This window comes from Dermochelys coriacea, chromosome 14 (assembly GCF_009764565.3).
Source record: "Dermochelys coriacea isolate rDerCor1 chromosome 14, rDerCor1.pri.v4, whole genome shotgun sequence".
In the NCBI taxonomy this organism is placed as follows: domain Eukaryota; kingdom Metazoa; phylum Chordata; order Testudines; family Dermochelyidae; genus Dermochelys; species Dermochelys coriacea.
In genome coordinates, this window is record NC_050081.1 from 8,516,384 (window position 1) to 8,544,304 (window position 27,921).

The 27,921-nt window shown below is 38.5% G+C and overlaps 1 protein-coding gene across 2 annotated transcripts; it reads left to right on the forward strand.

Moving 5' to 3' along the window:
* The first annotated feature begins 5,409 nt into the window (after positions 1-5,409).
* On the forward strand, positions 5,410-26,859 carry NOL11 (nucleolar protein 11). 2 transcript variants are annotated; one of them, XM_038372056.2, is made up of 18 exons: positions 5,410-5,715; positions 10,972-11,085; positions 12,152-12,208; positions 13,023-13,168; positions 13,577-13,634; positions 15,172-15,310; positions 15,715-15,912; positions 17,745-17,821; positions 18,486-18,609; positions 19,632-19,741; positions 20,891-20,968; positions 22,370-22,554; positions 23,045-23,170; positions 24,610-24,834; positions 25,445-25,523; positions 25,879-25,971; positions 26,268-26,375; positions 26,707-26,859. In XM_038372056.2, the coding sequence occupies exons 1-18, from the start codon at positions 5,566-5,568 to the stop codon at positions 26,818-26,820; spliced, it is 2,181 nt and encodes a 726-aa protein (XP_038227984.1). In that variant the 5' UTR covers positions 5,410-5,565; the 3' UTR covers positions 26,821-26,859. The 2 variants fall into 2 exon arrangements, with proteins under 2 accessions (XP_038227984.1, XP_043352385.1); XM_043496450.1 differs by lacking the exon at positions 5,410-5,715 and adding an exon at positions 9,649-9,724.
* The last annotated feature ends 1,062 nt before the right edge of the window (positions 26,860-27,921 follow it).

Here is a 27,921-nt window from a genome sequence, read left to right on the forward strand (position 1 = left end):
TACCGAGATTTTGGGAGATGATTTTGCTCCATTGAGGGCACAATTCTTGTTCATTAGTAGTAGTATACAAATACATTAGAAAACAGAAGGCACTCAAATAGATATTTTGAAACTGGACTATTTGTCCAGTGACTTTAATTTGGTAATAAAACAGCAACAATCTTTAATAATGCATTGGGATTTGCTGCACTATAAATTAACATTCTCTTATTTAAAAAAGGATGAACATACGAGCTTTTTATGAGTTAGTAAGTGCAATAAGAGAGAATACATGAATTTGTCAATAGGAACTTTTCAACTGCCATTATTCAGACTTAATTTAGTTGTCTAAGTTCCAAAATGCTTGAGGCTAACTGAGGCTAACAATGTTTTTGCTTTAAATGGACAGCATGGTCATTGAATTACAGTCTCCTCTAGTTTTTGGGTGTCATTAATACAGATTGTTTTTATTTCATTTCTGTGAAAGTTCCGTGTGACTTTGAATGTCCTGTAATCCTTAGTGTCTAGCTTTAGGTTTAGAGTTATGACATTTAACTTGGAGAATGTACCACTGCCATCAGAGAAGGACCAAGCTTTGAAATGTGCCATATGTTAAACAATGCAAGGCTAAGCAGAAGAATTTTATTCTCATTTCTGTCATCCATATCACTTAGTTGCTGTTTTTTGAGTTATTTATTATTGTTAATAACTTACTGTTCCTTACATTCTGTTGTAAATAAACTACCAAGCAATCTTCTTTACAAGCGTGGCTATTTTCTTTTGGTCAATATCATGTGACGAGGTTCAGATTTATATAATCTCTATGGTATCTATTCACTGATCAAAACAATTTCCCCATATCATTTGCACATAAGCCTGAAATACATAGGATAACCCGAGGAAATAAAATTTTACCTAGACACTCAGCGCTCATGATACCCAATAAAGATGCTCACCAGTGCTTTGGTGCCACACAGGATCGCTATTATTATGGGTGAGGTAATTACGCACACATCATTCTCAGGTTCACCTTTTCATCTGTAAATTGTTGACCATTTAAATTACAATGCAGACCTTCAGCAGAGATTCTGCATTTCCTAATTCTCAATTTAAAGCTTGGCAACCTATTAGTTTTAATATTGTGCATATATAGTCACAACGGGAGATAGAAAACATTTACATAGTGTTTATTGGAACTGGTTTCCCCTAGGATGCTGCAGTTACTTTTTTGTTCTACCCAGGTAAGACCTAGTCAAGTGGTGATAGTTCTTCAGGATTGTCTGTTGTTCATAGTTTGGGAGAAACGTGCTTAAAAGCTTGTCAGCAATGGTGTATATGCTGACCTAGACACATTTCCTGATACATGTTTCAGAGTAGCAGCCGTGTTAGTCTGTATTCGCAAAAAGAAAAGGAGTACTTGTGGCACCTTAGAGACTAACAAATTTATTAGAGCATATCCGATGAAGTGAGCTGTAGCTCACGAAAGCTTATGCTCTGATAAATTTGTTAGTCTCTAAGGTGCCACAAGTACTCCTTTTCTTTTTGCATTTCCTGATACAGCAATTTTTTTAGTAACAATTTCATAATATCAACCAGAAATAGTAAGTTGTATAGACAGCTACTCCAAATTGTCATAATACTAATTGGCCATCTAGTTTCAAGGATAATTCTTCAGTGTTCACATTATTAAAATTATACACCATATACTCTGTTTTTCCTCTGCGTATCCTGAGCCCATGTCTCTCTAATACATCTCTCCCCTTACCAAGATCCTTTTCTAGACTATCTTTCTCCTCACTACATAGAATATCAGCTGCAAACAATGTACACCGAGGTGCTTCCTTTTGTGGGGATCCAGGATGAGGATAAATAAGAAAGGGCTCAGTGCTGATCCTTGATGCACTCCCCTCTTTACCCATAGTTCATCTGCTGCATCACTAAAAGTTCTGACTGTTGATATTGCGCATACATACATGGCTTAAACAAGCCACACACAAAGTTCTGGTACCATTTTCTCCCTCATAAACACCAGATGATTTCTCTTGGAACCAGATCCAATAAATACCATGTGAATATTTTTCATCTCCAGTTGTGACTATATACGTACAGTATTAAAATCACTAGATTGCCAAGCTTTTACATTGAGAATTAGGAAATGCAGAGTCTCTGTTCTTCATTCAACTACCTTGATTGCCAGTCTAGGTCCTGTTCCTGCTCCCATTAAAGTCAATGGGACTGGGCTGCACTTTTGCAAAAGGAAACAAATTTACTGCTGCTTTCTTTATTAAAATCCTATATAACAAGAATTACCTGGTAGGGAAGCAGATTTAAATCAAACATTCTTACAAGTAGCAACCTATTATTGCATGGATGCAAAATTTCAAGAGCCTTTTCTTTTAACTGATGTACGAGTGCTAATCTGCATATAAATTAAACCTCTTTAGCATGATCAACCATCCATAAGACCACATGAATGGCTGTAGAGATGATCTGATAGATAATTCGCGTAAGTTGTAATGGAAACAAGACTAGGAATAGAGTCTTAAATATTGTTAATTGCACCTGCCTTTAAATTTCCAAACAGGAAATTCTTAAAGATTCTTTTTAAAACTTTAATATTGAGAACTTGCATAGTGCTCCACATTTTCAATGCACTTTGCAAACATTAATTAGTTAAAAGAAAAGGAGTACTTGTGGCACCTTAGAGACTAAATTTATTTGAGCATAAGCTTTTGTGAGCTACAGCTCACTTCATCGGATGCATTCAGTGGAAAATACAAATTAAGATCTAAGTTCACGCCCTTGCTCCACATCAGGCAGAGTGGGGATTTGAACCTGGATCTCATGCATCCTGGGCTAGTGCTCTACCCATTGGGCTATTGAGTAAAAAAGGCATGGTGGCAGCACCTCCTCCTCTGTTTTTCTTGAGAAAGGGCCAGTCTGGCTTAGGCCCTTAACTCCAGGAGAAAGGTTCACAGCTGTGAATCCCCAATGGAGGGAGGCACCTATCTCTCTCTGACCTGGATTTAGGTGCCCAACTCCCTATGAAGTGTGAGGCTTAGGCTACAACCCTCCCCTTGGCAATTCCTACTGGCTATTTTAGGCAGCTCAGTATGCTTGCTGTCTTTTGTGAATCCCTTTTCTGGCACGTGACTCTCACCGAGCATTGTATAGAGAGCCTGGATGCCTACCTAATGGCCGTGAATTCCATTTAACAACATGACACATCAACATGGCACATAAACTGTAATACTCAGCCTGGATTTCCTTTTTGAATCTAGCCCTTAGAACCTCTAAATCTTTGAAATGCACTTCAGGGACAATAGTAAACTTTTACAGATTTTTATTCCTGTGTAGAATCAACCCAGCTCTAGCAGAGTGAACTGAATCATGTCTGGCTTGCATATCCATAACATAGTTGTCATCTAATTTCTAGTAACTGGGCCACCTGTGTAAACACATTGTATTCAAATGGCGTCTCAGGTACACTTATACATTCCCACAATAGAACAATTGGATTGCACAGGTGTCAGGGCATAATTTGAGCAAAATGAGGTTGCTCAGGTGTATCTGAGTGCCACATGTAGCCTGTAGAGTCTTCACTGTTTGTGTTGATGCATGAGCTAAAAAAACTCTGCTTGGCTTTCTGATCCCAAAATATTTGCAGAGCTGATGGTTACCTGAAAAAATCTGATACAGCATCAGTAGGACACAATAAATGTAAACTATTTTTACAAATACATTTTTCAGAGCAGAGCTGCATTTTCCCTCAAAGTGGGAATATTCTAGTGAGGATATAAGAAAACCTCCAGATCCTCTGTTCTCTCCAGAAATCATTTTTTTCTGCTGCTAGCTTAGTGTCCTGGTATTATTTCCATATACTAGCGATAATAAAGAGAATCTTTTCTGGAACTAAATAGCTCAAGGTATTTGTACTAGACAACAGAAACTTTCTCTTCCAGCACCTTGGTTTGCATCCAGCCTCGATCACTATTGACTGAAACTCATCATTCAGTAAGTGATATGAGCTTTGTACTCTCAATCCATTTCCCCACAGGCAAATTTGCATATTGTAAACACTACCATCAAAACAAGCACCCTTCTTGGCATCCTCACCAGAAATACCCACAATTAAATGTTCTCTTCTTTTCCCATGTAGAGATTGGTCATCGTCCATGGGGAAAGGAAAAGGTCTTTTCGCTATCATATTTACTTGTATCGAAAGCAAGAAAAAACATGTGGCACTTTGCTTTGACTGGCAAATATTCAAACTTTATTCTCTTCAGAAGTGTGCCTTGTTCCAACACACTTGTGATACCAAACTAGAAAAATATTGCTTGATGACCAAGACCTTTCTTCTGTCCTTTCTTAATGAATTGCTCATTCTCGTTTGATTATTTCTGAGGATAATATGTTCATCTAATTATTACATTTGATTTAATATGATAGTCGGTATGTCAAATGCAATTGTTTCTCCCCAGAGATATGAAATACTTTAGATGGGGGATATTTTTCAGTGACAAAGAAACAAAGTAAAAAAAAAATCTATGAAAGGAAGAAAAGTAAGGAAATGGATATATAAAAAAGACCATTCTTCAGATACCATCCTGGGTAGGCTGAAACCATAAAGCATACTGATCTGCTTGAAACAGTTGTGTGAGTGAGCAGAACAAGAGGAAAAACTTGTTAATTCACGAAGGAACGGTCCCTAACGAAAGGCAATGCAATCTGTATAGTGATACTGAGAGTTTGGGTTTTAGACCCAACTATGACTTTAAACAAATTTTCAGATGAGCCCTTTAACTCCATGTGCCTCAGTTTTAGAGTGTCCAAATCAGCATCACCAACTCCAAACATTACAAAATGATGAGCCAGGCTCCCCCAAATCATGAGATTGGTGTAGAAATCATGAGGTTTACAAAATAAATAAATGTGGGGTCCTTTTTCTGAGCTGCCTTCTTAGCTTTGAGGCTGCTCTTGGGCTGGATTTTTCAAGCTTTTTCTCCGCAACTGGGACGGCTAGACACTGTATTTTTAAACAGCAGCTGAGACTCTTCTCTCTGGGAGTTGGGGCTTTAAGTCAAACATCAAATGTTGGGAAACTTGTGATACAATCAAGAGAGCTGCCAACCTGAGACCTTGAGGACCCAGCACACAGAGGCAGCCAGCACCCTCTCTCCCCCTGGAGTGGGGGTGAGGGGATGCTCAGCTCTCTGACTAGGATTTGAACCCTGCATCTCCCACCAGTCAGAGACAGTAAAACCTCCCGCTCCAGAGCGGGGCTCTGACTTGCCCAAGGTCTCACAGTACATCGGGAGGGGAGTCTACCCCCAGCGCCGGCAGGATGGGAACCCCACAGACCTGCTGAGCTGCCTCCGAGCACCAAACTCCTTCCTCCCTCATCAGTAGGGCGGCCACGCCCCAACACTAATAAAGATAAATGCGCATGCGCATCCCTTCCTAGGGGGTTGATTCTCGCGCGCGTGCGCTTGCTTCCCCTCATTGGCCGTTTGCTCCGGCTCTCTCGCGGAACGTGGTCTCGCGTCCTTCCCCAGCTCTCGCGAGAGGCGGCGGCGGCTCTGTAAGATGGCGGCGCTGTGTGAGGAGTTCACGCTGTGCGGCCTGATTGCCAGCGCGGGAGCAGGGGCTGGCCAGGGTATCCTGGGGCTGGAGCCCGGCCTGGATTCCGACCGGGTGCTGCTTACCGACCGCGGCCGGACAGCCACCCTCTACAAGGTGATCGCCCCGCCCGGCGGCGGATGTGGCCGCTCTCTCGGGGGGGCCTCGCTCCTCCGTGGGACGGGACCGCGTGAGATCCGACTGCCTCTTTCCCCTGCACCGCATGCTCGTCGGCAAGGACCTTGTGCGGAGCCCCCCTTCCCCCGGGACGGGGATTCAGGCCCCCCGGGTTGGCCTGTCCCGCTGCAGCCCCGTCTTGTATATGCTGGGTAGGGACAGCATGGCAGAGCTCGCCCAGGCTGCTGCCTTCCGGCTCCCGGGCTGCCCCAACCCTGCTGCCGGACACCGAGCGCGGGGTGGGGAAGGGTCATGCAGCCTGAGGGGATGTATCCCTTGCCCTTGTGTCCCTGCTCGGCACTTCTGCTGCTTCAGCTGCTGCAGGAGGCTCGTCTCTTCTCCCCCCTTCCCCTCCCCCCCCCCCCCGCGGGTGTGTGCGCTTTAGCAAAAGTTTCTGTACCCTCTCTTGTCTTCAGGCACCTGCGGGGCGCTGTGCATCAGATCTGCGTGCACCCCAAGCCTGGCCTTGCACTCCTGGGACTCGCTATTTTGCATCAGGGCATGGGGCTTTTCTAGTCTGATTACCTGGCCTCTGATAATAGCCGGTACCTGATGTTTCTGAGGGTAGGGGGAAAAAACATGTATTTCCTTCAGCCATGCTGCCCTGCAGTATACCTAGTCTCTTGTGCAGTATTGTAGTTAGCAATGTGGTTAGTTTCTTTGCTAACCCATAGGAAACAGTCTATCATGAAACGTGATAGTTTGTAACTTTCTATTTTAGAAGGCAGTGCTGCAACTGTTTTATCTGACAGTTTTTGATCCCACAGTCTCCATGGTCTGGGGAGCAACAAATTGGAAATGAAACTCCACTGTTAAATGACTTTTTTTACTCTTCAAATATCTTTCATTTTTTAAAAAAAGTTGCTGAAGTTAAAGGATAAAATGTCATAAAAAATCTTCATTTTATGTTAGAGAGAGATGGTGGTGTGAGGCAATATATTGTATTGGACCAAATTCTGTCAGTAGCAAGCTTTCGAGACAAGTTTTTGAGCTTACAGAGAGCTCTTCTTCAGGTCCTGGGACCAACATGTCTACAACACTGCATACAATCATTTTATGTTGACAGAGCAAAATAGAAAAGTTCATCATCATGTTCCTATTACGCAACTGTTGTCTAGGGCAGCAACGAAGCTCCTCCACTCCTGTCTGTTTCTGGCAAGTCTTTCAATGGTTCCCCAGCTGTGCCCCAGGTTTTTCAGTTCGGCTTCCACAGCTCTTCGCTGTGTTGTTTTCAGACGACCTCGTTTTCACTTGCCTTCGGGTGTCCATCTTATTGCTACTCTGGTGATGGAATCAGTTTCCATCCAAAGCACATGACCAATCCATCTCCAGTGCCTCCTGGCAATCATGGTGCTCAGATCCTCTTGGCTGCACTGTGTGAATTGACCTTGGTTTGAGATTGTTCTTGGCCAAAAGATACGAAGAATTTTTCTGAGGCAGGTTGTATGGAATGAAGACAGTTTGGACACTTCTTATTCCCAGCATTCTGAACTATAAAGTAGTATTGAAAGTATGCAGCTCTGATAAATCTTGAGTTTGGTTTTGATGTTGTATTTTAATGATATCCAGACTGTATTTAAGCTCCTGAAGGTGTTCCTGTCTTTATTGATTTTGTTCCGGATGTCCTGGCTTGTTCCATCGTCCTGGCTGATGGTGCTGCCCAAGTATGTGAATGTTTCTACGTTGGTGAGAATGTAATCCTCTATCCATACTGGTGATGGTGAGGCAATATTAAATGTCATGAGATCTGTCATCTTGCGGTTGATTGTCAGTCCAATTTGCTGGCTGTATGCGTTGACTCAAGTTGTTTTTTCTTGTATATGGTGTTGGGTATGTGATACGAGAGCAACATCATCTGTGAAGTCCAGGTCTTCAAGAGATGAAGTGTCCATTTAATGCCTCTTGGCATGTCTTCTGTTGTACACCACATTACTCAGTCGATGGCAATGTTGAAGAGAATTACAGGCATGACACACCCCTGACGTACTCCTGTTTTGACTTCAAAACTGAGCTAGCTGTGATCAGCACTGCATGTAAAGTTGAAATAGAAGCTTTTGATGACGTTGATTATACGAAAAGGAATTCCATATGCCTGCAGAATGCGCCATAGGCTGGTCCTGTGAATGCTATCAAAAGTCTTCTCAAAGTCTATGAAATGTATGTAAAGTTGCCCTTGCAGACTCTGCAACTAGACGAGCCTTGAAGAAGAGAGTTTTTTAGACACACAATCCCAGAAGCTAAAGGACAGATACCACAAGCAGTATAGCCAGGCACACCAAGAGGTCAAACGCCTTGTGAGAGCAGACAAATGGAATTATATTGATGATATGGCAACACAAGCAGAGGATGCAGCTGCTCATGGTGAACAAGGAACCGTCTACAAAATGACGCAGCTTATCCGTGGTAAACAGCAGACGGGAACAAACACTCTCATCAGGAACAAACAAGGCCACCTACTAACAACCGAAAAAAACCAAGAAATGCGCTGGACAGAGCATTTCGAAGAATTGCTGAACAGGGAGCCACCTAAGGAGGAAGCAAACATCTAGGAGGCCGAAGATGATCTTGATATCAGCACAGACATCCCAACTAAGGAAGAGATCGTTCAAGCCATCAAATCCTGAAAAAATGGGAAAGCTCCTGGCAAGGGTAACTTGAATGTAGAATTGTTCAAGGTAAATCCTAAATTAGCAGCATCTATCCTGGCCCCTCTATTTACATCAGTCTGGAACAGGGAAAAAGCCCCAAATGAGTGGATCAATGGGGTTATAGTGAAGATACCAAAGAAAGGAACTGTCAGTGATTGTAATAACTGGCATGGTATCACACTTTTATCTGTGCCAAGCAAAGTATTGTATAAGATCATAGTCCAGCATATATCGGAGGCAGTTGATAGCATTCTCAGAAAAGATCAACCTTTTTCAGAAAGGGCGTGGATGCACATACCAGATCTTCACTCTAGGAAACTCTACGTAATTAAGCAACTCTACATAATTAAGAAAAGTTCAGTGGTACGATAATTCCATTGTCTGCTTGCTGTAAACTCTTAGGTAGAGGGGCTGCCTTTTGCTGCATGTACAGCCCTGATCTCAGTCGGGATCTTTAGGTGAGGCTGTAATGCTGCTAGGATTAATATGAATGCAAATCCCAAGGTGTGTGAATATAAATGTATTAATAGAACTATAGTACTGGTCTCCAGATCAAGGAAAAGACATTGAGTGCACAGTACAGAGAGAACCAAAAAGGAAGAAAAATTTAACAGTAATGAAAATGGTGGACAACAGTTAACCACATAAACTCTGTCCTATGATGCCATTTGACCAGTTTAAAGCAGGGGTTCTCAAACTGGGGGGTCACAAGGTTATTATATGGGGGGGTCACGAGCTGTCAGCCTCAACCATAAGCCCTGCTTAGCATCCTGCATTTATAATGGTGTTTAAATGTATAAAAAAGTGTTTTTTTTTTTAAATTTATACGGGGGGGTCGCACTCGGAGGCTTGCTATGTGAAAGGGGTAACCAGTACAAAAGTTTGAGAACCACTGGTTTAAAGAGACAATTTCTCCAACATTTAAATGATTGATTGTTTTTTGGAACAACTAGTTCTAGAATATTCAAGAAGAGGCAATTCTTCGCTCAGTCTTGGGTAATACTGTCACTTCTTGAATTAGCTTGTGTAGCGGAAACAAAAGAGTAATAGTGAACACAATATAGTTATGGTCAACGTGCTTGGAGCAGGTAAGATACCAAAAAGTAACACTAAACTTTAGGAAAAGGAAGAAATGAGGTTAGGCAAACAGATCCTAAACTTAAAAATAACAAAGTTAAATTCTTAGAGGTGACGTAAATGCTACTTTAATTTTTTTAAAAAGGCATTGGAAGATATGTGGACTGCTCAACAAAAAGAAAACAAGGAATGCAAGGAATAAACAAGGGTGGCTCACGGCCATAGTTAGTGCAGTTATTTGAACCAAATGAAAATCCCTCAAAATTTGGAAATCAGACCGTAGGGAAGCCAATAAATAGAAACATAAATAACACATCAGGCAGTGAAAGGGAAATAGCTAAAAATGTAAAAACAAATGAGATTCTTTAAATATATCAGAAACAGGAAGTCTGTGAAAGAATTGGTTGGTCTGCAGAATCGGTGAGGCTTAAAAAGGGGGAGGATGTTGTTAATGCAAAGTCAGTTAGCTTCTTGGTCTTTGCTCCTGAGGATATTGGGGAGATACCTAACCTGTAGCATGTGCTTTACTAGTAACATGCATGAAGTACTATCAGATCAACATGCCTGAAGGAAAAACTACTGGAGAAAACTGATAAATTAAAAAGCAATAAGTCAACACCCAGATGGCTTACGTCCAAGAGTTCTGAAGAAGCTTAAGTATGAAGTGGCTGAGCTTCTAACAAAAATATGCCATATCTTCTTTTAAAAAACCACTGTTCCAGAGGGTTGAAGGGTAGAAAATGTTATACCTGTATTTTAAAAAGGCTCTAGGAGTGACTTGGGGAACTCATTTCCATTGGAAATTGTTGAGGCCAAGAATTTAACAAGAGTCAAAAAGGGACTGGACACTTACATGGTGAACTCTGGATATACTTGATCTCCTAATTAATGATAAATTTTAGAAGGGATATTAAGCCTCTATTTTTTAACTAATAGTGTATATCTGTGCTTCAAGCTGAAGGTGTAATTTCTAGCTCGGGTATATGTACATGCACTAGCTTTGATTAAACTAGCGTGCTAACTATAGAACAGTAGACACAGGCAACGGAACGAGCTAGCTTCACAAGTAGGTACCTACGCTCCTAGACAGGACTATACTCGGGGTGGATAGCCTGTCCTGCTGCCTGTGCCACTGCAGCTACACTTATATTTTTAGCATGCTAGCTCAATCAAAGCTAGCATGTGTATGTTTATGCAAACAGGAAACTACATGTTCGGCTCAAAGTGTAGAGACCAGGATGAAGACTACCACACACCTGCCTATTATGAGGTTTTTGCATCTTCCTCAGAAGCATCTGGTACTGGTAACTGTCTCAGCCAGGGCTACATGGACTTTAGGTCTGATCCAGAATGGAAGTTCCTGTGTTCTTTATATAAACTCCATATTCAAGTGAAACTTGATTTAGTTTGTGTTTTGACTCATTACCCTCTTTGGAATTTATTAAATTACTTATTATTCTCACTTGTCTAGGTTTCAGACCAAAAGCCACTGGGTTGCTGGTCAGTCAAACAAGATCAAACTATCACATGCCCAGCTGTGTGTAACTTTGAAACTGGCGAATACATTGCTGTCCATGACAATAAGGTGAGAGAGCTATTTTTCAGTGTTTGAGAATATAAAGTCTTCTGAGTGAATTACGAGTAATTGTTGATTGTGATTTAGCTATTTGAAGTACTGGAAAAGTGTGGAATTTTCCAGAGTAAATGCAGCTACTCATTCTCTTAGGGCTTTTCAAATCCTGGAATGCCCAGGCTGAACACCATCAGAATTTGGAGCACCTCAGTCATTGCATCTTTGCGCAGTGGAGAGGATGGCATGCAGCACTGGGATTGGACACACATTTTGGGGGGGAAGAGGAGATACCTTATGTTGAGAACCACATATTCAGTTACTTGCCTTTTGAAAACTTGCAAGTTCTTTCCTATAATATCTTTTCATATGATAGACATAAGCATAAGAATATTTTGGTTAAAATAAATTCTAAAGTAAGTAAATATTTTTACATTTTATGTTGTGAGACTTGCATTAACACCCTGTTGAGACGATTGGGGTAGTTCACACCTTCACGTCTCCTGTTCTGCTACCTTATCTCTCTGTTCTCCTCTTTTAAATAGGTAACTGAAAATAACCACCGGTTCTGTTTGTTTCTTTACAATTCATACTTTCTCATGCCAATGAATTATATTTAATAACTAATGAACCCTACTATATCTTTCCGGCCTGGGCCCTGACCTGGTAGAGGGTGGCTTTGATCATATCCCCTTCCAACTCCTTTCATCAGAATTTTCCTTTTTTCCTCCCTTTTAGTCTATCCTCATCTGGTTTCTTTTTGTTTTCCTTCAGTCACGCTGCTGTATCTTCTGTTCTCAAAAATCTATCCATCCTCCCTTTCAAATGCAAACTTCTTGCGGCTGTGCTGAATTTCTGCTGTCTTAACTCCTTCAACTCTTGCCTGGGTCCTCTGGCTGTCCCTCCCACATAAACTGCTTCCTCAAGACTGCTCTCACTAAGGTCACTCCTTGTGAATTCAGAATTCATTCAAAATTTCCTGATGTTTTCTTTCACTAACAAATATTTCATATGCCAGTCTGTGATATACAGCAAATGGACTGTTTCATCATATTTATAAAACCATTTATTTTTTTTAAAGGTTTTAAGAATATGGAAGGATGAAGATGTTAGTTTGGATAAAGTATTTAAAGCAACAGTAAGTTTTTTTTGTTTTGTTTTGTTTTTGTTTTTTTTAAATAGTAATGTATATTCACTTTAAAATTAGAATTAAGAATTTTTGGAGGGGAGGATGTTAGCTTTGCGGTGAAATGTTGAATATGAATATATATTTTCTTCAATTACTTGTCTCCTTAATTTTACACTTCCAGTAGTATGGAATATTACTAGTAATTCATCTGTGTGCTTAGGTTTAAAGATCTTCCTGACAAACATTAGACTTAAAGTGTTAGTAGGACCAGTGATAACTCTTTGAAACTTAATAGAATTTATAGGTTGTGGGATTTTCTGAATGGGGCCACTGGGCTAATTTAAATTTCAATACATAAGATTTCTTCTATCCTATTGCTGTTAGTAAAAGGTAAATTATTCAACTGAATGGGAGTTTCAGTCAGAAAATCTTTATTTGCCTTTTGTATTTCTTTGTAGTGAGGTCTGGTTGGTGGACATGTTGTGCTTTAGGAGTTGTATTTAAATTCCTGGTATCATTTAACTGTTCTGGATTGTAACCTACCTAATGCGAACCAGAAATGTGATGCTAATTAAGTTGGAACAGATATTTTTCTAGCAATTGCCTCTTTCGGCAGTGAAATGATGATGCATCACAAGGTTTCGCAAAAGTGGAACTTGCTGGGACTCCATTATGAGGAATTCTGCACTGGCAGCATTCTATTGCTAGTCAGTTTTTATAAGAGATCTGTAGAAATAAAAAACAAAAATCAAATGTAGAACAGTTTGGGGGCAATGAATTGTGAATGTAAAATAAACTTTTAAAGAGAACACTTTTCTTGCAGTTAACAGCTGGGGTATATCGGATACATTCACTACCCTTTACAGAGCCACTTGTGCTTTTCGAAGGAGGTGCTGTGCGAACTTTAGATGCTCTCCTGGCAACACCACAACAAGAAATTGAAAATGTTACGTCAGATGAAGTCATTAGGTGAGTGATAACATTTTAGGGAACTACCTTCATAATCGAAAGAATTGATGATCATATGTGAATCAAGTTCTAAATCTGCTATTGTCCATCTTGTGTGCTGTGAAGTGTGTGTTGCAGAAGTGAGAGCTGCAATCATATTTAAAAATGTCTTGTGCACTATTTTATGGTTATAAGGCTGTATCATATTAAAATGAGAATATATGTATAAAGGTCTAAATACATAATTTAATGCATTTAGATGACTGAAGTGATAGTCATCCGTTCTATTGGCAGTGCATCCGGAAGATGTACCTAGAGTTTTGAGTTAAATGCATCTATTGCTATGTATTTTTAGTTCATTGCCCACTTAAAAATGTTCAGTTGTTTTTACTTGTAGCAAGAAATAATCCTACAACTTTCAACTTTTAGGTGGAGTGAAGCTTTCATGGAAACACAACAACCTGTTTTAATTTTTACTACTGAGAAAGTGAGTGGCTTTTTTAAAAACTTGTTGCAAAAAAAAAAAAAGAGAGATTATAATAGGGTTTAAATCAATTTAGTCTCTTGTATCTCTTGCTTAATTTCAAAAATATAAACTTTCATGATGTCAGGTATTGTAATGTTTGTTAACTATTTAATATATATTACAATTGAGTTGTCCTGTAGTGATGAGCGTGACTTAGTTGAAAAATCTACAAAATGTCATATAGCTTTTCAGTAATAGTGAACTTGTTCTCATTACCCCAGGGATGGGGAAAAATTTAGGACATTTAATTATGATGGAAAATGTAGTGACAACTTGAAAAATAAGTCTTACAGAAGCATACAACTTTAAAGCTATATTTTTACATATAGTAGAATCTCTGAAACAAAAGGAGTACTTGTGGCACCTTAGAGACTAACAAATTTATTTATCTCTAAGGTGCCACAAGTACTCCTTTTCTTTTTGCAGATACAGACTAACATGGCTGCTACTCTGAAACCTAGAATCTCTGAGTTATGAACACCTCAGAAATGGGGGGGGTTCGTAATTCTGAACAGAACACTATGGTTCTTTCAAAAGTTTACAGCTGAATATTGATTTAAAACTTTACTATGCACAAGAAAAATGCTACTTTCCCTTTATTTTTTTAGTAGTTTATGTTTAACACAGTTGTCTCTGTCTGTCTTTGCGGCTGCCTGATTTATGTACTTCTGGTTCTAAATAAGTGTTTAGCTGACTGGTCAGTTTGTAACTGAGGTTCTACTGTATAAAATACAAATTATTTACAAAGATGACCCACTACAAAACTCTCATTTTGGTGGGGAGGGAGGAATTCCTGTGTATTTATCTGAAATACCGTACGTGTCTCTACAAAGTGACAATCTCGGTGAACTCTACCATTATTTTGCCTCCAGGAAGAGAAACTAGTTTTGGTATGAATTTAGAGAGCAATTAAGATTAAAATTAGAACAATAGTAGTATTTTGTATTCCCGAGTCCCTAAGAGCACCAGTCATGCTTTGTTTTGAAACCTTAAAATTAAAAGCTGGGAAATATTAAGTAAAAGATAACCCTCATAACTTAATTCTTGGTGCTCGGGATGGAGAGGACTCCCCCGCAACTTCCTCAGGAATCTTATGTTTAGCCAATGAAATGGCTTCTTGAGTGTCATGTCTGGTTTATTAACCAGAAAACATGTATTTGTTCATGTTAGTAGACTCTTCTGACTCCGTCATATGCACTGGTGATTAGTGCCTGAAAGTGATTCTCTGATATTTTGGTTTTTTCATTAACTCGTTTTTATCTTCCCTGTAAATCCATTTGTATTGCATTAGTTTATAATGTCACTTCATCTTGCATGAATTTTACCAACTGTTTCATGTGAGTTGTTTGTGCAACATGTCCAGTTAAGAGTTTAAGTTCATAACTCTGAATGGCATGTATGGCAGTTCACTACTGCTAGTCTGTAACAATAATATCTGTAGCATGTCCCTGTTTTGTAAATGAAATAGCTGTAAACTAATTTTTTTTTTTTTTTTTAGAATGGGAATTATTTTGTGTATGTGCAAAAGGTTAACCCAAATATCCTACACAAGTACAAGCTTGAACAAGAAGAATCATCCCATCCACTGAGTTTTACTGCATATACAAAAAACAAGATTCTCACACTCTTGTGTTTGTGTAAGTCTTATTTTATGATGGATGTAACTAGTTGAAACTTGTAAACTAATAACTACAGCTGTTTGTGAATTGCTGTTTAATATAACTTTTTTGGTATTTAAATTTTGTGTAGAAGTAGTAATTCAAACTTTTTTTTTTTTTAGCATTTTCTTGTTCTGATGGCTGGGAAGTCTTATACCTGATCATACTATGCGTTGCACAATGAGATGTCTTTAAGAAAGTTCTGCATTTGAACTCTCTTCTGAACTTTACTGCATTGTGTTTAAAGCCGGTCCATTTAGGTTAGCTTTGCACGTGCAGATTTTATAATGGTCTTAGATGTACGTATGAAGCTTTAGAAAAATGCAGAGGCATGGTTTGACATGATCATTAACTTAAAATGTGTCACTTTTCTCTTCTGATAGATTCTAATGGATGTGTGTATAAGATTCTGATGTCACTGCAACAAAGTGTCCCTGAGGAAGAGCAAATTCTATCCAAGTCACTACTACTCAAAATTGTAGTGTCTGACACTGTTCTAAAAGGAGCTTCATTAGCCATCCTTGATACAGATCATGTTGCAGTATTGGGATGTTTGGATTCTCCACCTAATATTGCTAAAGGTAACTTTGAAGTGACTTGTTTTATTTAACTTCCAAGACAAAATTAAGTTGGCCACACAGACCAGTTGGTGGATTATTTTTGTGATCTCATCACAGGAAAGAATAATCTTGGATTGGAATTTCTAATCAGGGAATTTACAACTTTTTTTCCAGAAACCCAATTTTTTAGTGGGGATGGTAAAGAAACTGAATTTCAGACAGAATGCTAGATTACTGTTGGAAACTATTGTAGTCCTGTTAATTATACAACTGAGTGGTCTGCAATCTACATTTACTGAACGCCTCTAATGGATTGTAATTGTCAATAGTAGTGTCAAACCCAAGACTAGAAACTACTTTTGTTATTGAATTTCACTCTCTAAACTGCAATTTTTCTACACTGTTTTTGAAAATATAGTGGGAGATAACGCTCAAACATTTTACAACTTGTTGGTAATTTCAGCATACAAAAAGAGAATTATCTACTTCTGCTGCAGATAAACTGGCCGGGAAATGAAGTTTGCCCCAGGACTGAAATTCTAAGTTTCCAAAGCATTTTCTGTCCTGAATCAGGATGAAAAGTCAAATTTTACTCCTGGGGGAATTGTGTATCGCTGCACGTGTGCAGCATTTATGTCCCACAGATTTCTTTGCTTCCCTGCAGAAAAATGACTTCTGATGGGGAAGCACAAGAGTGGTCACGCACCTCTCCCCAGCAGCAGCACAGATAGGTTGGTTCAGGCACACAAACCAGCTGGTAGAGATGTAAATCACTGCCAGGGCCGTGGGGGCAGGCTGGGCAGTCGTGTGTGAGAGAGAGGGACACTCCGTCCCTATTGCGGCACGCTCAGAGTGGAGGGGCAGGGCTTCGGTGTGTTTCTTGGGAGGTAGGCGTGGGGCAGGCTTTGTTCCCTTAGGTAGAGTAGAATGTAGCAGCCTGCCTGCTTAGCGAAGTGTTCCCATTAATTCCTCCAGGAGTATAAAACAGGTATAAAAGTTTTAAGGCTCCTTTTACATTGCCAGAGTGGTGAAAGGACAGTATAGCCTTATAAATGCTTATGGTGCTTTAGTCGTTAGAACTGGTCTAAATTTATGGACTGAAAAAATTTCCTATCAAAATGTGCTCCATGAACTGTTTGCTACTGACCTTTCTGGAGATGGTCAGTAGCCAACATAAATCGTGAGTTTGATTTCCCCAGCCATCACTTGACCTTCAGTTGCCTATGATGTAATACTGAGCATATGGCTGCATATATAACTAGAAATAAAGGGACGAACCTGGCCACATTACTATTGGGTAATGAGGTTTTGGGACTTTCTCCAGTGCTCCCCACTCCCATGCACCAGTAATTTCATTGTAGTTTAAATAATTTACTGAAATTGAAATCAGAGTGATTATATTGCATTATTCTGACACACAAAATATGAGGAATTTTAAAATATTGTGCACAGAATCTTTAATTTTTTGGCACAGAATTCCCCTAGGAATAAAATATGAAGCTTTTCACAAGACTGAATTTCCAAAATATTTTTGTTTTTGGCTGTGCTGAAATGCAAGGCAGTCAAGAACATGTCTATGGTTCTGAAATCAAATATACTCCCTGCGATCATCGGGTCCTGGCCTGGCTAGTTTGGCCAGACAGGAAAGCAGGACATCCTAGCAAGAAAACACTCATTTGACTTGCCAAAATCACTTTTTGCTGATCCTTAGTGCTGGGTGCATTATATACATTCTGAAATGCAATTTCATTTTATTTTGGGAAGCCTCTCTCTGTAACTGAAGACTACAGAGAAATGTCATGTTTCTGTCACTTTGAATGCTCAATATATCCAGTTTTTTCCTTTTTCTGTAGAGTGCCTATCTATATGGAATACAAAATTTCAAACTTTGCAAACTTCAAAAGAACTACCACAGGGAACCTCAGGACAAGTAAGCTGTAATTCAGTGTTTGATATCTATGGTACTGTAGGCTTCAATCTAACAAACTTGGCATTTCTATTTCACTGTAGAAATGAGTACAGACAACTGGGGAGGGGCGGAACGTTTTGTTTAAGCCATGGTAAGAGAAACAGTAGAAGTTTTGAGCAGCTTAAAATAATAAACACTTTAAAATGCTCAACTCTTCAGGCAAGATGAGCTTATGCAATAAAACTGCTACAGGGCTTTTTAAAAGGTAGTTTTTTTAAATCCTAAGTTGATTGGAAAGAAACATGGTTTTGAAAAAAGAAAAGGAGTACTTGTGGCACCTTGGAGACTAACAAATTCATTAGAGCATAAGCTTTCGTGAGCTACAGCTCACTTCATCGGATGTATTCTTTTTGCGAATACAGACTAACACGGCTGCTACTCTGAAACCTGTCATGGTTTTGAAAGTCCACTAGGAGGCACTTAAGTCTGCCCAAAAATAAAGCTTTTGTCTCATTCACATTGCTTGATCAATGATGCTGAGACTTGGTTGGAGTTTTAGTCGAGGGTAAGAGTAGATCTTACTGAGATGTTTAAAAAATATTGATTTGAATGGATTTTTGTGCAGAAGTCCAAATTAGCTTCTGTACTTCATCTGTTAATTAACAACATACTTAATATTTTGTAGTTGTGGTGTTATGGAGAGAGATTTTTTTTAACACATGGGAAGGTGCTAACTGTAATCGTATACAAGTGTGAAACTTCATCCTTGGCAGCTGCTGTTGGAAAACTCAAGGATACTCAAACCTCAGGTAAGAGTTCAATTCTAAATATTATTCAGTGAATACTTGCAATTTCAGCACACATCCTACCACTAAAAATCTGTTGGAAAAACTTCATAGAAAAAACAGGATCAGTCTTGGAGTAAAATAGCTGAACAGTAGCTTAACTTTGCATTCTGTTCCTTTGCAAAAAAACTTATTGAAATATGTGCATAATACACTTCTTCAGTGACATTACCTGTAGTATGGACGCACTGAAACAGAGCATCCTAATGTGCCTTGGTGATGGGGTGGGGGGGCCGGATGGTATTTATGAACTGTGAATTTCCTTAGAATATATTTAACAACATTTAAGCATTCACTTACTGCATTTATTTGTATGGATTTTTGTAGAGAAATAACATGACTGTCCCCCGTGGTGCTAAACTGTTGTATGTTGTGCTAGTTAAACCTTTTACTACTTCTATTAATAAAACTATATTTATGCAGTTTTTTAGGTGGAAGCTTTTTTAAAGCATCTTTACATACAGTGCTGGTTGGGGTTTTTTGTTTTGTTTGTTTTTCTTCCCCTTAATACAAATTCCATTATTTTCAGACTTCATATGATGATTTTTTTGCTTAGAGGTAGTTCTTGGCACAGCCTTTTCTGAAAATAGCGTATTGTGGAGTTGGCTTAACACCAGTCATACTGTTGCATCTGTAAAATGCTGTTGAAAGTACATATCTAATTCATCCCAAACTTTAGAATAAAGTCCAAGATTATTTGTAACTTGACTGATGCAGCAGTTGCGTTGACCTTTATTTTCTAGGAAAACATTTTTTTTTATTTAATGCTGATCTTAAGCTTATTTTAATTTTATTCACAAGATGCATGGAACTGGAAACAAATTATAGTGACAGGGAATGACTCAATATTTTAAATTGCTTTAGAGTTAGAAGATTCCCTACTGCTATTAGAGAGAAAAATAATACAATTAACTTGCTTCCGTTCTTTGCATGAATGCACTTTTTTAACTTTTATATAGGTTTAATGTTACTTTGTGCTTGCACAGGCATGAGAACTGTGTCTTCATATGTGAATTGGAATATGCTTCAAGAAGAAGATCTGGCATCTCCACGTGCACAGCAATCTGTAACTGCTAAAACTGAATCCAAGAGAACGGTAAGTTTCAGGGTTATCTTTTCCTTGGTTGTCTTTGCATTATAAGTAAGGCTATGATTATGTCACAGAACCATTATTTCCATTGACCTCCATGACCTTTTCTGCCCTGGGGCTGGAGCTCCCAGCTAGCCCTGCCCTCGCAACTCCCAGCCCTCAAGCTGGTGGGGAGACCCTACAGGTGCCCGTCCGTGGGTGGCAGACCCTCCCAGCGCCCACACACTGAAGCAGTGGGGTACCCAGGAGCCTCAGCAGCAGTGGGTGCTGAATCCACCTAACTCTTTTGTCAGGGATATTTTTAGTGAAAGTCACGGACAGATCACAGGCTGCCGTGAATTTTTGTTTATTGCCTAAAAGAAAAGGAGTACTTGTGGCACCTTAGAGACTAACAAATTTATTTGGGCATAAGCTTTCGTGAGCTACAGCTCACTTCATCGGATGCATTCGATGAAGTGAGCTGTAGCTCATGAAAGCTTATGCCCAAATAAATTTGTTAGTCTCTAAGGTGCCACAAGTACTCCTGTTTATTGCCTGTGATCTGTCCGTGACTTTTATTAAAAATATCCGTGACACAAACTTTAGCCTTAATTACGAGTGCATATATTTTCAAAACTTCAGGGTTGGCTCTGGCAGATAACTGTTTGTTTCTAAAACTGTGACTGGACTTCTCAACGTTGTTCAGCTGGTGACTTCAAGCCAGTGGTGCCCAAACGTTTCCTGTTGTCTTCTTTCCCACCACCCCCTCCCTCCGGTAATGGAATCTGTCTGCACCCCCCCCCCCCGCCCATCCTTTAAAGTTGGCTCAGCCGAGGAACTTTGGCTGAAGCAGTGCTGGGGGGTGGAGAGGGAATGAGGGGAGACTGGTGGCCGGGGCGAAGTGGAGCAGTGGTGGCTAGGAGCGGCATGGTGCTTTCCGCCTTGGGTGTGGGCTGGCATGGGCCCTGCCATGCACCCCCCCTTGAGCTTTCCTCCACACACCCCTATGGGGGTGCGCCCCACAGTTTGGGGAACACTGCCTTAAACCTTACATACTACTTCTACAACACACACATAGCACATTTATGCTGTTCCTAGTTATTTTGGTTGAAAACTTACCATTTTTTGTCCAGGCTTTGAGGGTAGCTTTGATTTATTTTTTCCCTTAAATTACAGTTAAGGTCGAGAAGGAACAATGTTGCAAAAGTGCAGCGTGACACCCTTACAGTTGAACAGCTTTTATCGGATATAAAGGTAAGTAACTAAAATATCCTTAGGTTAATAAAATATGAGCTATTACAATATCTCAAAATAAGACAACCCAAATGGCCGATCGAGTTCTGTCATTCCCCCTTTTCCTTTCCTGTCCTCGTAGCTTGATACTTGTATACTTTGTAAGAACTAGCCATATTGGGGATTAAACCATCAGTGTATGTAACTATTCTGCAAGAAGAATTGCTCATGCATAATACTAATATTAAAGCTAGCTCTTTCAACAAAGCTTTAGGAATGTAGTGTACAGCATCTGAATAATTTAAATATTATAAATGTAGCCTTGCACAAAGATGGAGGTCTTAAATTTAAAGGCAATAGACATTCTGAAATAAATGGCAAGACTTAGAAAAAAGATTCTGACTGAACTCTAGACTTGTAACTCTTTGGAACTTTTTCTGTCTGGAATATTTACGTTTGTTTCGATTTAAATAAGACATCTATATGGAGGGACGAGGCACCCTGACAATTAATATTCCAACATAAAACCCTTCCCAAATCTTCACACCTTAGTTTCTAGATACAATGTAAAACAAGCTACTTAATTTTAAAAAGTAGTCTGAAGGTGAAGTCTGTCCTATAATCGCTTCCAAAATAAGATAATTAAACTTAATATCTGTATCAACAATAATGATTTTTCACTCTAGCACATCAATTTAGAAATAAGTTGAGCAACATCTTGGTGCAGTTTTGAGAATTGCTGAACTAATTTAATTTGTATTTAAACTTATAAAAGCAAACAAGCTGACGAGTTGGCAACATCGCTGTTGGCTGCATGGTCTGATTAACTCCTGGAAATTGTTGCAAACGGTGTGTGATCAAAAGTGCTTCCCCTCTTGCTTGAAAGTTCTTGGCTGCTTTGGTATATGCAACACACTAATTAAAAAAATATTATTGTTCAAGCAATCCTAGTGCTGTAACTCAAGTTATTTGATTGGAAATTGAGTAAAGATCTTTGCAAATATTATAGTAACTAATGAGAAAACAGTTACTGAGTAAGGGTTGAAATGAGACCACTCATACTTATTAAGGGTATAATTTTCAGTTTTAGATCAGGGCTTTTGGTCATTATGACAAGGCTGTCAAAAGGGGTAATCTTAAAATCTTAGCTTTACCACCACCCTATCAGAAGGGAAAGTCTTATTAGTTTGCAGGGAAGAAGAGCCCTGTGTCACTTGTAAGTTTGTCTCTCACCAATAGAAGATGTATCACCCACCCACCTTGTCTCTCTAATATCCTGGGGCCAAAACGGCTACATCTACATTGCATGTTATCTGCAGTCTGAAGCTTTTTCTTTTTCTCCACTTTAGTCTAATCAGTAACAATATGCTAATCTTGTACTACTAACACTTTTTTTTTTTAATTGGATAATGTTACTTTTAGGATTCTTCTCAGAATGATATTGAAGAGGAATTAAGGCACTTCTTGTCAAATGCACAGATGTCAGATTTCCAAGCTACAGTTGGATACATTATAACAGGTCTCGTGAACAGGTGTAAAACAGAGCCAACATTTTACCCTCGAAATTGCCTGGTACAGTTAATCCAGACACAAGGACTCTCTTACAGGTGAATATTAAGAGTTTAAGTCCAGTTTTTGAAAGTGACTAAGCTGTTTATGTGAAGTTTTGAAAGTGTTACTTATGGTTGAAATGTGGAGACCTTTACCAGAAAAAGTGATTATTTTGCTGTTCTCACAGGAAGACCTGTAGGATTCTCTTGCTAATATCAATTTTGGTACCTCTTACAGCACTTTTCATCAGTAGATCTCAAAGCACTTCATAATTTTTTTAAAAAATATTTATCATTCTCATCCGTATGAAGTAGGGCAGTACTGTTCCATTTTTACAGATGTAGGAACTGAGGAACAGAGAGGCTAAGTGATTTGGCCAATGTGGGTCTGTGGCAGAGCAGGGAGTTGAACATGGGTCTCCCAAGTCCTAAACTAGTGCCCTAACCACTGGACAATACTTCTGCACCTTAATCTAAAAGAAGGTTAATGCTTCAGTAGTTCACATGTGGTCTAAATTTGGGGACTAATTACTTTATTCTGCCTCAGTTTGTGCCCAGACTTAATGGCAGTTGCCTTGGAGAAGACAGATGTGCATTTGTTGCAACTCTGTCTACAGCAATTTCCTGATGTTCCTGAAGCAGTTACCTGTGCTTGCTTGAAGGCTTTCTTAAGGTAAGCGGGAAGCTGGTAATATATTTTCCTTCTGTTAGTCTAGTTTTTACCTGAAGACTTGGTTTCAATACATTCCTAAGAATCATTTTAGTGTTCTAAGCTTTTTTTCTTACAGGTGAAGAGTTAAACAATATTTTAAGAACCTTCAGGAACCTGAAACTGTATTTATTCTTGAATTTTTACTCACCACCTCGTTAGTCAGCAAATTACTTCATTAGCCTAAATTGATGCCAGGCTTATGTGTTGTATGATTTATCTCCTCTATTAGGACAAATTATTGGCATTAGCCTTGTTTCCACTAAAACTGGATGCCCCTCCTTGCTTTGATAGCTTCTTAAGATGGAAAGCTTAGTCAGTTTTGCCTATACACCATGCTTTTTATGCAACTCGCCATGGTTTTTCACCATTACAAAAAATGCTGAACTATTGTCTGTCTTTTTTAATTATTCTCTCGGATGGTATATTGCTAAGACAAACCAAAGCATAAAGCCAGGCAAAAAAAAAAGACTGAATAGCAGCCCTGAAAATCCCCAGAATACTTGGAGCCATCCATCTGCAAATTCATTTAAATGCAATAAGTCTTTGTCTCAGTATCTTCTCCACACTAGCTAGTTACAAGTGTAACAGAAAATTGTAAATGCACTTGTTTCTTAAATGTGGCATAAGTTCTGCAGTCCCCAGACACAGACGAGAGGTTAAAGAGAACACTTTTTGCTGCTCTTGGTTTTGAGTGGCCTGTGATACATTTTACCAGGGCCTGTCTTATGTTGGTTTAGCTTGCTCCTGTAAACTTAAATTGCAAGCTAAATCGATATAGAACAGTGATAAATTAATTTTAATGTCCACACACAATTTAACTAAACTTTACACACAAAGTTGTGCCAATTTAACAAAAGGTGTCAAGAAGCCCTTAATACTAAAATTCTACCTTCTATCTGTGCAAGATGCCTATTGACTACAACAGTTCTATAAACTATTTGGATTGCCAAAAGTTACTATCCATGGAGACTAACTCGTTCTTTAAAAATTTCAAAATGGCAAACTGTGGTGGTCATATTAGCAGCTAATTGCCTGTCAACTGCCTGCATGCTAAATGTTGGAATAATTATAAACTTTTTAAGGAACAAACCACACAGTTTTGATCATATGGCATTATATAAAGCTAACTTAGATTATAACCTTCTTTAAACAAGTCCATAATAGAATGGCTGGTGACACGGTAATTTAAACTTGTGGTGCTAGAATCAGTACACATTTTATAAATATTAAGTCTGAAATACTTTAACTGGATTTTCTCTTGTTCTTGCATCTGTATTGTATGCTTCAAAGTGCTAATGGACAATTTTGGTATAAAAAGATTGATAGTGTTGCCTGTGCAGAGAATATACAAACATAAACATTTAATAGCCTGTCCATGGAACTACCCTTCCTTCTTATAGCATCAATGATGACAGCCTTCAAGGAACAAATGTGAATTTAGATTCAGTAATCAGTTACATCGATATTACGCCCAATTATCAAGTAGAAAAAAAAATGGAAACTGTACAGAATGGCTTCAGTTCTGAACTGATGGAGGACAGCTGTGATGTTCAATTAACGCAGAAATCCCATGTGATGAACACTGAAGAATTATGCCCTGTTGGACCACAAAAGGCAGCACTGTTGTATCCTTTGATGCATATATGCCCTCTTAATTTTGTTACATCATTAATTATCTCTAGTTTGATTAAAATACAGGCTGTAAAATAAGTGGTGCTTACTATTAGTATTGTTCCAAAGTCTGTCTTAACCTCTTTTTAATCATAAAAGGCTTGCCAGTTGTGATACTTTGTGTAGTTATGACCAATTTAATAAGGCAGTCTTCGTATTCATGCTGTAAAATAAGTGATACTTAATCTTGATTTATATTTAAATCTTTTTGTATACAATTTCATGTTGCAGTAGTAAAAGTTTTTTGGTCTAAAATGTTACCAAAAGAAAAGTTGGTATTAAGTGTTTGGCTGGCAAAGGCAGTCTTAACTATGTAACTACAGTACTTGTAAGAAAATTTGAATCCATTTAAAAAATAAACAAAAAAACAACATGCTACACTCAGTCACTGAGACTAACTTTTATTTCACGGTAGAAGCACAAAGACCAGGAAGAATATTCAGAACCCAAAACAGCATTTCTTCCTAAAAGTGTAGAAAACTACTTTAACGAAATTTAAGATCCACTAAATCTTTGTAGAAATGACAATTCTTGAAACTGTATTTCCTGAATAATCCTACACAGAAATGCCATTCTCCATTCAGCATACAGTGAAACATTTCTCTTGCCTCATCTGAAAGACCTTTCAGCTCAGCAAGTCGTTGTAAGCATGCTATACTACTTAAACTGATTATCAGTTTTGCTCTTAACTATAAATCGGAAAACTACTTTTTTTTTTTTTAATGATGGATTCTAAGTTGTGTAAACTTATTTTTCATGTATTGGCTTAAGATAACAAATAAGACTTAAAAATGGTATTAAGTGTTCTGAAGCTAAATTGACAGTCTCTCTAAAAATGAGATCAATACTTTACAATTAACAAATGAAGTCTTTTTCCTTTCCCTTATATTGTGTGCTGATACAGTATATTAAAGTTTACAAATAGGGGCATGTTCGGGGGAATAGCTAAGAATCTGTTAAATGTCTGTTATAGCAGTCTGACTCTATTTTCCTTCTAGCTGTTTCTCCGGTATTTGCAGTACCTGTATATAAAGTGCAGTGAAAAAGTTAGTATGAATTTTCCTGGCATGCGCTCTCCAACCGTAAACCAGGTGAGAAGATAGCACTAAATATTACCCCAAATTTGGTAATGGCATAATTTTGTAGTTAGATCAGTGTATTGTATTGCATTTATTCATTATGTGCTAACGGATTAATATCTCTATAAAGTGGCTTGGAAAAAGACACATTCTCCAAGATAAAGGGGCTTCATTTTACATCACTAGAAATTTTAAATTTTCAATACAAATGTCCCGTTCAAGCTTTGAACTTGTAATCTGTTAAGCAGATGATGTTAGATACCATTAAACTATAATTATGGTAATGCTTATTTGTCTTGTTTGTTCAGATTATGGACTGGATGTGCCTGTTACTAGATGCTCATTTTACAGTTGTGGTGATGCTACCAGAAGCAAAAGGATTACTTTTTAGCTTGCATAAATTTGTGAGAGCACAAGTAAGTTACACTTCCTATAATACTGCACTAATCTGAATATGGATTTAGTATCAGAGTGGCACGTGGGATATAAAAATACAGTTGACTCAATCATACACATTTGTTCTTCTCTACTCATATGCTTTGTCCTTTGCGTCTAATTTCTACTGTCTTCCATCCACTACAGGCCCAGAAATGACAGTATTGCAGTGGTTCTGTGTTTATAGTTTGAACAACTTTGAGATCCTTCAGGATGAGTGGATCATATAAATGTGCAATTGTTTTTCACTATTTTCACACGAAAAGCATTCCATAAGCTTTGTATTATAAACATCTTAATTTTTCTTCTTAGGTACGATTTTATTCAGAACTCAACAAGATAGAAGGAAGTTTGCAAGAGCTGCAAAGAATAAAACACCAAAAAGACTTTGGCTTATATTCTATTGAAATGTTGGAACTGGTTTGAATTTGATATGTATTCTTCATAAACTTATTTTTTATTTAATCCCTTCTCTGACAAGGTTTTATTTTCCTCTTTATAATGGGTTGTGAGCTTTCTGTGCAGGGCAACCTAGTTTACTCTGTAGCTACATTGAGGGATACAAGTTTGAGGCTAATGTATAAAGCTCTCCCATTTTCACTGGATGACATACTGAAGACACCACATGACATCGAAATAATCATACTAGGAAAATATACTCCCAGTAACACTCTAAAATGTGACTTGATTTTATGCAAACTTGATTATATATATTATTGATTATATATTGGTAAAATAGCTTCATAAATAGGGTCTTGACAGGCACTTTCTTAGACGAGATGACAGTATTATACTGTGCAAAAATTGTTCATCAGTATGAGCCAAATTTATATTATGGAATCTTTTTGTTTTGAAAATTTTAGGTTTGTGTAAAAGGTCATTTTAATACTATCTGCCTCGTTCCCCCATATGTATTGTATTGGCAGTAAGATTTACTACAAAGTGCACAAAACAGATTTATATTAATGGAGTAAGAATAACTAATTTCAGTTGGCTCTTAACATTGGGCAAATTTACTTTTCCAGAAGATGGAAAATAAGGAGTTTGTCAATTAGCACTTCCCTATCAGAGTAAGTCTGAAGAGAAACTCTGTTCTCTCCTCTATTATAAGTAGGTGAAATGGCATTGTCCTGCTGAACGGTTCTTTTGCTTGCGGCTTTTTCATTTTATTACCTTTTTAGTGTCTAATTTTGAGGTTTTAGGAGATAAACCGACAAAGCTTGGGAAAGGACCTCTAGCTATAGCAGATCTGAAAAGTATTAAATGACAACTTCCCCTTCAGAGACCATCATTTTATGGCTTGTTGTTCCCCTGGTCTTTTTATGACAGCTGAAATATCAGATTTGGTATTTCACAAAGCTCCTTTTTTCCCCACTTAGTTTATGAATTGCAGATAAATTCAGCTCGTAGCTAATTACAGTGTGCTTCATTGGCCTTCCCATTTTTAAATTGTTTTCATATTTTTCTAATATACTTTTGGAACAACCAAGCCTAGCTTTATTCACTGAGGCAGCATTGTCCAGTGAA

Excerpts from the sequence above, each read along its gene's own strand:
- NOL11 (XM_038372056.2), top strand. The coding sequence starts at position 5,566 with ATGGCGGCGCTGTGTGAGGAGTTCACGCTGTGCGGCCTGATTGCCAGC. Across the intron at positions 13,169-13,576 it reads ACGTCAGATGAAGTCATTAG|GTGGAGTGAAGCTTTCATGG; the intron begins GTGAGTGATAAC and ends TTCAACTTTTAG. Across the intron at positions 19,742-20,890 it reads AAACTGAATCCAAGAGAACG|TTAAGGTCGAGAAGGAACAA; the intron begins GTAAGTTTCAGG and ends CTTAAATTACAG.